The 14,180-nt window shown below is 38.5% G+C and overlaps 1 protein-coding gene across 1 annotated transcript in view; it reads right to left on the reverse strand.

Annotated features, from left to right (window-relative positions):
• Mtmr8 (myotubularin related protein 8) overlaps positions 1-14,180 on the reverse strand; it is an 84,129-nt gene that overhangs the window by 29,479 nt on the left and 40,470 nt on the right. The window contains exons 8-10 of the mRNA XM_070039091.1: positions 13,593-13,702; positions 3,260-3,385; positions 2,475-2,524 (exon numbers count right to left, since the gene is read on the reverse strand). Coding sequence (XP_069895192.1) covers positions 2,475-2,524; positions 3,260-3,385; positions 13,593-13,702 — 286 coding nt within the window. The remainder of the gene's footprint in view (positions 1-2,474; positions 2,525-3,259; positions 3,386-13,592; positions 13,703-14,180) is intronic.

Here is a 14,180-nt window from a genome sequence, read left to right on the forward strand (position 1 = left end):
AGCTTTCTTAGATAACTCAAATCCAATTATCTTCTCTGATCTTTTCTTTTATTGCACTTAAGTCTCTGAATCCATTGCCATAGGCTGGTTCTTGAGCCTATTTGGAAGGTCTGTTCCTCCTTTGAAATTTGAATCCTAGTATCTCACTCTTAAAACCTCCTCTCCCAGTTATCCCAGAACCTCTCTACTGGATAGGTTCTTAAGGGCTTTCTGTTCTTCTTTATCCATCCTTGACTTTATCATCTGTTCTGTCAATTATTCTCTCTCCATTTACTCAGTTTTCTGGCCTTTCTTATCATTATTCTCCTCTAAAACCCACAGATAAGGTGAAAATGTAAGGTCCACCCTGGGAAGGTGGAGCAGTACCTGTGTCACCTAGGTAACCAACACACTTGGAGGCAGTCACCACCCCCCCCCTCCCTGAGGTCACATCCACATAATGTGTGGCCACACCTTCTTCCTTCCCTGGCCTCGATGATAAGTCTGGCCTGCCTGTGGTTATATCCTTTATTCCTGCTGTTACCAGAGGTGGCCTGCAAATAAACCTTTCCCTTGCCTTAATACCACGTACTACTGCTCTTTCCTCTGCTGCCAATTTAATTTACCTAATAGAAAATACTATTTTCTGCTCCCACATTCTGACTTGTAAAAGATGTTTGAGAAAATTGCAGATTTTAAGTTAATTTTTTGAACCTTGTTTCTATTTCATATCTTCCTGTACGTAAGCTTCTATAGCTCATTATAAAAAATGGAGGACATCAAGTACAAAATTTCTAAATTATAACTTCTGCCTGTTTTCCATCCAGTCTCAGGATGTGTTCATTAGTTATAGTGCCAGCTAACCTTTTCATTTGGACTTGAGCTTTCACTTTTTTCTACCTCCTCAGAAGTCTTACTCGACCAAAAATTATGTGTGCTTCAAACCTTCATCTTCTCTAATACTTACTTCCTTTTTCTCAGCACAAGAGCATGCTTAAATTTCTTCTGTCTTGAAATACCCTTCTTAAAACTCACAACTCTATCTAGGTATCAGTCTCTCATTTGATCATGATTCTAAGAAAAGACATTTATATACTCATATTCTACTTTCTTAGAAGAAAAAAAATCAGAGCCTTCAATGATCTCCTTAATGGACTCAGTTTCCTGGACTCATTTCATCTTTCTACCTATGTACTCTAAGGACCAGGCACAATGAATTGCTTTCAGTTCTTGAAGTACACCATCCTGTTTCATACATCTATGGTTTCATATACATCCATACTAGAATATTTTCCTCTTTTCTAAGTAATAATTATTCATATTATAAATATGAATTTAAGTTTTTTTAAAACTTAAATTGGACCCGTTCAAAGACTTCTTTGCTCTAAAATGGATCAAGTTCCTTTGTTTATGATTTCCTCTATCTTAGCATTTATAATATGCTGTCACCACTGATTTCTTTTTCTTTACAAAGAAGGGATTAGAGCCCTTGACTCAATTCCGTCTGCTTAGTATCTGACAGTTGGACAGGCCCAACATTGTGGATGAAGCAAGGAGTGGACTGAATCAAAAATAAATGGATGCATATCAATTGGGGACCACTAACTTCCTTGAGAGTAAAACTCATTTGCCTTTGGGACTGGCTCAGTGTCTGATCTGGTATACAGCATATACTTAGGTACTTATTTGGCAAGTATTTATTGATCTGGTATCATAGCAAAGCCTTAGTGAATGGCTTAGTTTAGATTATACAGTAGGTAATGGTAGCTTTTACTCCAGCCCCTTACTAAAGAACAGAAATATATACCAGTCTTTTTCTTTTTGTGTGTGTGTCAGTACTGGGGTTTGAATGCAGGGGCCTTGAACTCTTGCTGAGCTTTTTAGTTCAAGGCTGGCACTCTACCACTTGAGCCATACCTCTACTTCCAACTTCTTGATGATTAATTGGAGATAAGAGTCTCACAAACTTTGCTGCCTGGGCTAGGTTTGAACAATGATCCTCATATCTCAGCCACCTAAGTAGCATGAGCCACAGATGCCTAACATACATTCTAACAAAAACATTAAGTTGTACATTATCTTTTTTTTTGGTACATTATCTTAGACTCTAATCCCACTGATTAAATATCCTTCTCCACCCACTGTTTTACCAAACTCTGTCATCTCTAATAATTCACCCTTAAATGCTACCTACTCTTGTAAACCTACCCTGACTTCTTCATAAAGATGAAAGGACTTTTCTCTTTGGGGTTTGTGATGACTTTTTTCCCAAAATACTTAACCATTTGATATAATCACCTGCATTCCTTCAAAATAGAGATGACATTCTTCTAGTCACCTTTTCGCCTTAGTGTCCTACAATACTTATTTCTTGATGAAAGAAATAAATTAAGGACTTGTTCAACTTCCTGATCTTCCTACACAAATACTTGGGTTTTTATCAACCCTACCTGTGAAATCTCAGCCCCCTCCTTTAAAATGATGGTACTTTTTACCTTTCAGAGAACTTGTGGCCCATAGATATCCATTCCTTTTCTATTAGGATCTTCATTTTTATATAAAAAAAGAAAAGACTGCATTAGGAAAATCATTAAAGGAACTAACTATACATACAAACATATAAAAAACTTTGTTGAAAAGATTGAATAGTAAAATAAATCTCCCCAGTGATAATTAAGTCAGATTTCAATAATGGGCCTGCATAGACTGTCTCCAAACTTCAGAAGCTCTCAGGAGAAATTATTTTAGATTTGTATCCAGTGTACTAAATGTAATTCTGAGCACAAGTTTAAATTCAACCTTTGGATAATAGGAATCCAAAAGTAGCATTTAAGTTAGTATCAATAAGACAACCATTTTCAACCATTAAAAAGAAAATCCCAAAGAAATGAAGCTAAAACACTATCATGAAACCTATTTCTTAGGAAGACTAAGAAGCCTTGAATGAATTCAGCACCAGAAAGAAATCTTGAGTCTGAAATTCACACAGACAACATGGTGAACATTATGAGGCCAACAAACAGCCTAGTTAAACTATCATCCATTCAACTTTTAGCCTTTTCCATCTCTTACTGTAGCCTATTACATAGAACTTACCATCTGATAAATATACAAGAAGTATACAGACTGTACATGACTTGTTTAATAGCAGCTAAGTTGGAAAACAAAGCTATTTTATAAACTCAGCACATTTTTGTAAATTAACAAGTTGGTTGAGAGTTCTTTGAAATTTATTTACCATCTTTCACACACACAAAAGAAAGCAGAATCACTTGCTTACCATGAGTCCTTTGAATGTCCTATAAAATGGGTCTAGGATGATGCTTGCCACCGAGCAAACTTGTGATGTCCGATCCCAACCATCAGAACAATGGACTAAGACACTGGCCTTTTCTTCCTCCACTGCCTGTGAAGAGAGGAGGCAAAAGGTATCATAAGCAACCTTTACATAGCATGTGGGGTTAATCAATAGTATTTCCCCATACTATCCCTATGGCACCAAGAACTTGGTCTAACTGTGCCACATTAATCACTTCCCATTTCTTCAGAAAACTCAATGGGGAATGAAAAGAAAATATTCGGGTGCAAGAAGAGAATTTACTAATAGGAAAATTAAATCAACCCATGCAGGACAAAAAAGAAAAAATAACAGAGGGGTCTAAATTCACAGAACTTCTGAAGAGAAAGCTCAGAGGAAGGCATGGATAAGAGAATAAATACAACCTCAAAAACACAGGAGAGTTTTTCATTTCAATCCAAGACCTGAATATGATTTCCACTGACCTTCTAGTCTTTTTATTATGTCATGGGGCCTGAACTTAAGACCTGAGCACTGACCTGAGCTCTTTTTGCTCAAGGCTAGTGCTCTACCACTTAGAGCCACAGAACCACTTTTGGTTTTCTGGTGGTTAATTGTAGATAAGAGTCTCATAGACTTTCCTGCCTGGGCTGGCTTAGTTTGAACTGTGATCCCCAGATCTCAGCCTCCTGAGTAGCTAGGATTACAGGTGTCCAGCACCATATAACCATCTAGTCTTATTAGTACAAACTCTTCCATCTGAAAAATTGATGAGATTTCTTGTCTCAGGCTGATTTCTATACAATCAGAATGATAGAAAGATCAAAACAATTATTCAGCTTGGTTAATTTGGGCAATTAGTATTGATCATATACTTATTCATTCTTTGTTTTGTGTGTGTGTGTGTCTGAGTGTGTGTGTGTGTGTGCGTACCCACATGCCAGTACTAGGGCTTGAGCTCCAGGTTTCATACTCTGGCTTGGTTTTTCTGCTCAAGGTTGGCACTCTACCATTTAAGCCACAACTCCACTTAAAGCTTTTTGGTAGTTTGTTGGAGATAGAGTCTCACGGACTTTCATGCCTGGACTGGCTTTGAACTGTAATCCTCAGATCTAAGCCTCCTAAGTAGCTAGGGTTACAGGCATAAGCTACAATCAGCAGGCATATTCATTAAAAATTAATTGTGTACCTCTATATGCCAGGCAGATACTATTTGCATCCCTAGATACAAAGATGAGAAACAATTTCTGCTTCTGAAGAGCCTACAATGTAAGTAGATGTTTATGTACTGCTGCTACAAGTTAATGTATAATAGATATATTCTTTTGTAAGGGCCAAGGAAACAATTTTTTTTCAATTTCTTCATCTTTAACTCTGAGGACTGTGATAATACATTCAGAAAGTATCCTCTGAGATCTGAATTAGGTTTCTACTGAGTAGCTGGGCTATCTTGAAGAATTTCCTTCCTTTCCTTTTTCTACATTTGTTGAATCATACCAGAATGGTAGACATGGGGAATTTAAAGAACAACACACAATTCAATGAAAAATACAAGTAAACAAGTAAGTGGTAATTTGATAAGTGTTAGAATGAAAATGTGTTCAAAATGTAGAAGAAATGGGGTTGGAGGTGTGGCTCAGGTGGAAGTACCAGCCAATGAGTGAAAGTGTCAGACACCAAGTTCAAGTCCTAGTCTTGGACCAAAAAATGTAGAATAGAGGGAATAATTTGGGAAGTGTAAATCTTGATGACAGAGTAGGACTTCCTCAGGTAAAGAAAGCCAATTATTTAATTAATCAATTAACTTATTTGCCTCTTTAGCCAGTAATTGCTGAGTGACTGGATGAGATACACTATAGCTATATTAGGAATACAAAGGAAACAAACATTTAACACAAATAACTGAACTGATAGCAAATAAGACAGTGGCATAAGATAATCAAAGAGGAGAAAACAGTTCAAGTGGGTCTTGTCAGGTGAGTAAGAACTTGCCAGATAAACAGGGAGGAAAGTATATTTCATCGGGGGGAAATGACAGCATATACACAGGCAATAAGACACAGAACAGGCAGAAAACTCTTTAGTCACTTTGTAATGATTGAAACTGGGCTGAGAAGAGACAGAGCTGGTCAGGAAACCAAGGGTCCAGAGAACAAGTATTATTTTATCTTGTGGCAATAGGGAACTACTATGGTGATGAAAGTACAGGAGTGCCAGGATCAGATGTTCATTTTTAAAAAGATCATTGTGAGCCAGGTGCCAGTGGCTCATGCTTGTGATCCTGGCTACTCAGGAGACTGAGATCTGAGGATCAAGGTTCAAAGCCAGACCATGTAGAAAAGTCTATGAGATTCTTATCTTGGATTAATAACCAAAAAAAAAAACAAAACCTGGAAGTAGAGCTTTGACTCAAGTGCTAGAGTACCAGCCTTGGGTGAAAAAAGCTAAGGGTCAGTGCCCCGGCACGAGCATGCACACACATAAAGACCAAAAAAGAAAAGATCATTGTGGTGGCAGAAGACCAAAGAGATTCTCCATTCATGAAATTCCATGAATACCTAAAGTAAGAAAGCAGTAGGGGTCTGAAAAGGAGGGTAAATATAAAAATTGAACGGAACATAATGAGAAAATACATGGGAAGAGTCAAAGATAACTCTGAAATGTGTAGTCAAGTAACTAAGTAAATGGTAGTACCATTACTCTAAAGAGTAAACATGGAAGTAGCAGCAGCAAGTTTTAGATAGAGTGCAGAAGACAACTAAGTAAGGGAAGGATGTTAGCTAGAGGATTGATTTGGCCACTAGCTCAATAGTAAAGGTAGTAGAAACTATGTGTACAGCTATTACTGTCCAGGTCAAATCAAAAGTGAGAAAAATCCCTAAAAAGTAGAGAATTTACCGGATACTGGTGGCTCATGCCTGTAAATCCTAGCTACTAAGGAGGCTGAGATCTGAGGATCATAATTCAAAGCCAGCCCAGGCAGGAAAGTCCATGAGACTCTAATCTCCAATAAACCACCAGGAAACTGGAATTGGTGCTGTGGCTTTAAGTAGTAGAGTACTAGCCTTTAGCTGAAGAGCTGAGAGACAGCACCCAGGCCCAGAGTTCAAGCCTCACAACCCCCCCTTCCCCACACACAAAGTAGAGAACTTTAGAGTAGATGTGGATAGTAGCTCCTGCTTATAATTGCAACTATTTGAGAGGTGTAGGTAAAAGGATCAGTTTGAGGCCCTTCCAGACCAAAAAATTCATCAAGACTTTATCTCAATATACAAGTTGAATGTGGTGGCACACACTTATAATCCCAGCTAAATGGGAGGTAAGAGGATCATGATCCAAGGTTGAGCTGCGCAAAAAGTATAAGATCCTATCTAAAAAGACAAAAAGAATTAAAGCCACAGCTCAAATGGTAGAATTTACTTAGCAAGCACAAGGCCCTGAAGTTCTATCTCCCAGTCACACATATTCTCTCTCTCTTTCTGTCTCTGTCTCTGTCTGTCTCTCTCTCTCTCTGTCTCTGTCTCTGTCTCTGTCTCTGTCTCTCTCTCTCTCTCTCTCTCTCACACACACACACACACACACACACACACACACACACACACACACACTTTGAAAGGCAAACAGAGGAAGAGGGGATATTATAGGAGTCAACCTGTGTAGAAGCAGCCTGAAAGGTAGAAAGAGAGCCAGGAGGGAATGGTTGGATTAAAGACAGGTTCTATGAGTCATGAGTCAACAGTACCAAATGCAGCAGAAAAGGTCAAAATAAGAGGTTAAAAGTGATCCTTAACTGGGTGCTGTTGGCTCACACCTGTAATCCTAGCTACTCAGGCTGAGATCTGGCAGGAACGTCCATGAGACCCTATCTCCAATTAACCACCAGAAACCTGGAAGTGGCACTGTGGCTCAAGTGGTAGAACACTCGCCTTGAGCTGAAGAGCTTGAGTTCAAGCCCCACAACCAACCAAAAAAAATTTTAAAGTGATTCTTAAGAGTAATATGCACATACACAAACATATTAATTATGGTAGATACAGGAGAGGATTCCAATGGTCTAACTTTTTTGAACAACTAACTTATAGCTTAACAAAATGAATACCAGAACGCTGGAACATGTATCATTGGAACGGTGAGGGCAAAGTGAAAGGGGTAGATGAATAGAGAGAAGAAAAGAATGTAATCATAATATGCAATATGTACATATATGAAAATGGAACCAGGTAACTTGAGGGAATGGGTGGGCCTGAAAGAGATGGAGAGAATAGTGGAAGGGATGACACTGCTCAAGATGCATTGTACTTATAAATCGACATTATTTTTGCCAGTCCTGAGGCTTGAATTCAGGGCCTGGGCACTGTTGCTTAACTTTTTCCCTCAAGGCTAGCACTCTACCATGTGAGCTACAGTGCCACTTCTGGCTTTTCTGTTTATGTGGTACTGAGGAATCAAACCTAGGGCTTTATGAATGCTAGGCAAGCACTCTACCACTAAGCCACCTTCTCAGCCCTAAATCAACATTTTTTATTGAAACCCCATTGTACAACTACTTAAAAATAATTTAAATAAATGAAGCTTTTAAAAGTGACACTTAGCTCTAACAAGTGAAAGGTTCTTAGTGGCCCCAGAAAGAGTAATAGTAGTATTGTGAAAGTGGGGCCACAGAGGGGTGAAAAGTGAAGAAAGGTGAAATGTTAATGGTGAAGATTAAGTATGTGTGAAAAGGGTTTGAGAGGAAAGAGAATGCCATATTTCTATTCAGTTTAGTTTAGAAAGAGGATGCCTAGTTTAGATCTGAAGCATCCTCACAAAGGTCTGGGCCCTAGCCCATGACACTGTCAGGAGGGAAGGCCTAATAGAGGGAAGTCATCACAGGACTGCTGTTGCAGGACGTATCAGAACTCTTGACTCCTGCGTGTTTTTCTCTCTCTGCTTCTTGCTCAGATATGCACAACCATCATCATGTGCAGCCTCACAAATCCAAAAGCAATGGGATAACAAACCATGGACTAAAACCATTAGAACTGTATCTCAGATATTTTGTTATAGCCAAAGAAAGCTGTCTAATAAAGAGAATAGAGTAAGAAAAATTCTGTCTTTTGAGATAAGAAAAAATTTAAGCATAGTTCTGCAGGAAGAAGCTATTAAAAATTGGTTGGGGGTTAGAGGCCTGTCTCAATTGGTAGAGGGCTAGCCAATGAGAGAAAGCATCAGGTACTGAGTTTGAGTCCCAATCTTGGGCCAAAAACAGAAAAGTAAAGAAAAAAATAGAGTGGTGAGGACTAGAAGTGTGGCTCAAATAGTTAATTTCCAGCAAGCATGAGGCCTTGAGTTTAGAACCACCTGGTATGCATGAAGCCCTGGGTTCGATTCCTCAGCACCATATAAGCAGAAAAAGCCAGAAGTTGTGCTGTGGCTCAAGTGGTAGAGCACTAGCGTTGAGCTGAAGAGCTGAGGGACAGTGCCCAGGCCCAGAGTTGTGGCCCCACGACTGACAAAACAAAACAAACAGAAACAGTGGGCAGATAAGATATCACCTTGATTTTCCATGACACAGGAGACAAGTATGAATATATGCTCATAGAAGGGTGAACCAACAATAGGTAGCCAACTTGAAAGCGCAGTACAGATTAGGAATACCTACTTGGTGGCACACGACTGAAACCCAACCAGGGGCATGCCAAATAACTGCTAAGTGGTCCCAAGACTTCAGCTATGATTGGAGACCATAAGCTTGTTACAGAACCAATTAATGTGAATGTAGATTTATTTCTGTACAGAAATGCTCATTAATCAGGATACAGGAGCAATAAATGGCTCTGGGATAGGGGTATGGGTATCAGAGGAAAGAGGGAAGGCTAAACTAAAAGGGTCAATGAGGATGAAGAAGGTGGGTAGTTTGGTTTGCATGTATGACAACAGAACAATGAAGGGAACAGGGTAAGGAAGAATATTAGAGAAGGCATTTCATAAGACTATATTGTAGGTGTATATGAAAACATCACAATGAAACCATCTTGCACAACTAATGTACACTAATTTGTGTGTGTGTGTATGTTTGCTAGTACTGGGACTGGAACTTAGGGCTTGGTTTCTATCACTTGGCTCTTTTGTACACAGCTAGCACTTTACTACTTGAGCCACAGTGCCACTTAAGGCTTTTTCATGGTTAAATGGACATAAGAGTTTCATAGACTTTCATGTCTAGGCTGGCTTTGAACCTTGATCCTCAAATATCAATCAACCTCTTGAGTAGCCAGGATCACAAGTGTGAGCAACATCACCTGGCTGATGTATGCTAGTGTGTGTGTGTGTGTGTGTGTGTGTGTGTGTGTGTGTGTGTGTGTGTGTGTGTGTGTGTGTGTGTGTGTGTGTGTGTGTGTGTGTGTGTGTGTGTGTGTGTGTGTGTGTTCAACTCAGGGTCTGGGCACTGTCCTTGAGCTTTTGTGCTCAAGGCTAGTGTTCAAACACTTTGAGCCACAGCACCATTTTTGTTTTTTTGTTTTTTGTAGTTAATTGGAGATAAGAGCTTCTCAAGGACTTTCCTATACCAGTAGGGTCTGAACCTTGATACTCAGATCTCAGCTTCTTGAGTAGCTAGAATTATAAGCATTAGCCACCAACACCGGGTTAATGTTGCTACCACAGACACCTGGCTAATGTATGTTAATTTCATAAAAGAAAATAACTCTGTTTAGCAGGGTAGGTACAGTGAAAGTGTAAAGCTCAAGATGGAAGGTACAAGTTACTACAAGATTAGTTGAAAGTGTAGCGATTTCCTGGGGATTACACAACTCTGCTCACTGGAGTAAGGATGTAAGGGCTGGAATATAAAACCTCCAAGCTTCAAGCACTTCTCACTCAACAAGCTAGACATGGTCCTTCCAAGCTTGTGGGTTACAGGGAAGAATCAGCATGGAGAAGAAGGAGGTAAAGCCAACCTCAAAGTAATGGAGGAGGGAGAGCAACCAGGAAGGATGCACAGACCTGAAGAGAGGAAAAAGTTTAGGCCAGAGCAAGAATACTGAACCTGCACTAGGTCCTGATGTTCTTAGTAGCAGCAATGCAAGAAAAATGGTCATCCCCCATTTTAACAATGAGATGTACAAAACACTAAGTTAAAAATGAACTTTACAACTTCCAAGGGTGGGGAGGGAGAAGTTGGGGAGGTGGGGAGGGAAGGGATGGTAGGGAAAAAACAAAGGAGGAGGTAACAACACTCGATAGGAAATGTACTCATTACCTTACTCATGTAGCTGTAACCCCTCTGTAAAGTATTCTTACAATAAAAAAACCCAGCCTAGGCAGGAAAGTAAAAAAAGAAAGAAAAATGGTCATCCTAGAGGGTAGTTAGGTTGCAGATAAGAAAGGAGTTACAGAAATCTGGGAAATGAGTTTTCAACATTTTGAATTCCTCAGTTCAGCAATAGTCTGACAGCAACTGTACTTTTCAGAAATCGAAATGGAAAGTGAAAAGTGAATAGAAAGAGATGCTCATTTTCATTAAGAAAAAGAAGCGTAAATTAAAAACAAGGTATATAAAATTATCACTAATAACAATGACAAAGATTTAAAATACTGATGATATCCATTGCCAGCAATGTGGAAAAATAGGCATGGTTAGGGGGGGCCATCAAAACTATTACTGTTTATAAGGCAATTTGGCCTCATCATTAAAATTTGAAATACCTGCACTCTTTGACTTGGAAAGTCCATTTTTAGGAATACCTACAGATATACATGTACTTTTTTTGCTTGTGCTTGAACTGGGCGTCTGAGTGCTCTCATTTGGCTTTTTGCTTTTTAATTGGAGCGAATCTCTTGGATTTGTCTGCTCAAGTTGGCTTTAAACCACAACCCTCAGAGCTCAGCCTCTTGAGTAGCTAGTATTATAGCCAGGATTATAGCCACCAGTGTCTGACCAGTACTCACATACACACACACACACACACACACACACACACACACACACACACACACACACACACGTGTGCACGCATGCACATGCACACACACAGAGAGCAATTCTTATTAGTTTAAAAAAACTGGGACAAACTGAATTTTCTACCAACAGAGACTATGGTGAATTCACACAATGGAATATTATATAGGCACTGAAAAAAATAAGGTACTACTGACTCAAGTGATGTGAAAACTATTAATTATACATAAAGTATAAATAAGTCAGTTGCAGAAGAGTTTCCATAGTATACAATTTTTACAAAGTACTTGTACAATAACATATAAGAGTTGAAAAACTCTAGAGCTGTACTACCGAATATGAAGTCATTAGCCACCTATAGTTATTTAAACTTCAGTCTTACTAGCCACATTTCAGGTGCCCAAAACTGTTACACATGGATAGTAGCTATTAGTACAGATACAGAACATTTGTATCATCACAGAAAGTTCAAACATGGACAGTTCTGATCAAGCATGAAGATGAAGCATAATGTGTGCTTTGTTTAAATTTTATGTTTTATTTTTCTGAAATGTTTCTTAGAATATGCATGTGTTGCTTTTATAATGAGAAAAAATAAATTTTTTTAAAAAGAGTAAAAGAAGCATTGTGTTAGAGAATAGCAAGAGGTCCTCTCTAGCTGTTAGGTTAAGACTATGAAAGAATGAATATCCAAAGGTGCAGAGTTTTATGGGCAAGAAAAAAGGGAACAACTGAAAGATGTTTAGCTTAAAGTAATGGCACAACACATTAATGAAGCCAAGTATTAGTGGCTTATGGATGAAATCCTAACTCCTCAATAGGCTAAGATCTGAAGAACTATCACCATTCAAAGGCAACCCAGGCAGAAAAGTTCACAAGACTCCATCTCCAAAATAACCAGCAAAAAGCAGGGCTGGAGGCATAACTCAAGTAGCAGAGCATCATCCTAGCAAGTGTGAGGCTCTGAGTTTAAACCCAGTACTTCTGCCTCCTGCAAAAAAAGAAAGAAAAATGACTTTTGAAGCAAGTCACTTAACTGAGGAGCATTCACCTGGGGACACAAGAAGATAGAGGGTTATTAGAGTACTTAGGGAAAGGACCATAATGACCTTAGGTAAGGAGCAGCAGAAACTAGGAAGAAAGGATAGATTTATGGCACATTTTTGAAGGAGAACTGATAGGGCTTGGAAATTGCCAGTTGGAGGAGAAGAGGGAAATGTTAAGGCTGACTGAGGGTATTTCAGCTTGGGATACTAGATATGTGGTGATGGAATGGGGTTTCAGTTTTGGTACACTCATATGAGCTTGCACTATGAAACTGCCCTCTTCTCCATGCTCATTGTCTTTGGTATAATAAATTTAGCTTCAGAGAGGAGGTATGATATATGGGTACAGAATATAATAAAAAGAACAGTATGCAAGAGTTATGAAAAAAGGCCTAAAACAACCAACAAAGTCACATAGCAATATCACATTGCAATTAAAAGTATAGGCAACAGGACTAGGAAAAGCATAAAGCATAAGGAAATAAAGTTGGATATTTAAAACAATAAATTACACATACTCCTTTCAAACCTTTTAAGCCAGAAGTTATTGCTATTAAGTAAGAAAATAGCATAGGGGCTAAAAAGTCATTCTTTCCTTTACTTCTGTCAAATAATAAGGGTGAAAGTTCTCATGTAGGAATACATAAAAACAAAGCTTCAAAATGAAAAAATGTATATTCTAACTTTCCTTTTTAAAAAACAATCACATAATAAGCTGGGTTGTTCGTGGCTTGTACCGGTAATCCTAACTAATCAGAAAGCAATTAAGCACCAAAATGCTGGAAGTGAAGGTGTGGCTCAAGAGGTATATCACTTGCTTTGAGCAAAAAAGTAAAGGACAACACTCTGAATTCAAGTCCTATTGGCAAAAACAATTCAAATAAAGGATACAGAGGATATTTATTTTACATCCACTTTTACTTTCATTTGGTACCTTAGAATTAACACAAAAAAGTCGGAGTAATTGATCTAGAATAACCATTACAGACCACCTAAGGGTTTTAAAACTGAGGTCCAGGGTTTATGGTGCCCCTAAAATTGAGGTCCATTTTCTTTATCTATAATCACATATGCATTTTCCAAGGGGGAGAGGAATAATCATATTCACAAAGAGTTCTGTGGGTTCCTCAGAAGTTATAGTAGATTCTAGCCTAGCCACTTTATTTTACAGACAGAAAAACTGACTTGTCTAAGGGCACACAGTAATTAGTTGCAGAAGTGAATGGGGAAAAACCTGTTTCTCTTTAATATTCTTTCCACTGTGATACATTATTACTAAGAGATCCCATAATTAAAGTTAGTTCAAATTCTTAAAAGTCCTGATTATTACCTTTGTAATGAAAATTCCAGCTTCCATAATACTTTTAATGTGTCTCAACCACCCTGAGCTCTCCAGGCCAACAAGAAATTCACTCATTGTTGGGTTTTTCAATTCACAAACTAAAGCAGAAAAGGAAGCAGAGATTGAAATTGACAAGCACCTCAGTTCATTTATCAAGAAAGGGAAGAAAATGATCCTCACTTTGTAAATGAGGAAGTGGAGGTAGAGAAACATTAAATGATTAGGTAGAAACCATACGATGGGTCAAACATAGGACAAAGGCAGACTTTGCATTGTGGGCCTATGCTTTGAAAACTAAGTCAACACCTACAGAAAAATGCTCATAACTCCTCGATTAGAAAACATATTTGATCCCACACTCATCCCACCCACACATTCTAATTCTGCAGGCCCCTAACATCTGTCTCTACTCCTATAACTCTACTTATTATGCCCTATGGCTCTGTTAGGTTTGAAAAGAAATGTCAATTTTCATGTACTTTCAGTCATCCAGCAGAGGGCAATATTTTGCCTCAAAAAATTTAGTAAAACAAAGTCTCCTCTTATAGAATATTTTAAGGCCAAAAGAAAGTGAGA

This window comes from Dipodomys merriami, unplaced genomic scaffold, assembly GCF_024711535.1.
Source record: "Dipodomys merriami isolate MVZ:Mamm:240054 unplaced genomic scaffold, mDipMer1.0.p SCAF_3, whole genome shotgun sequence".
Lineage (NCBI taxonomy): Eukaryota > Metazoa > Chordata > Mammalia > Rodentia > Heteromyidae > Dipodomys > Dipodomys merriami.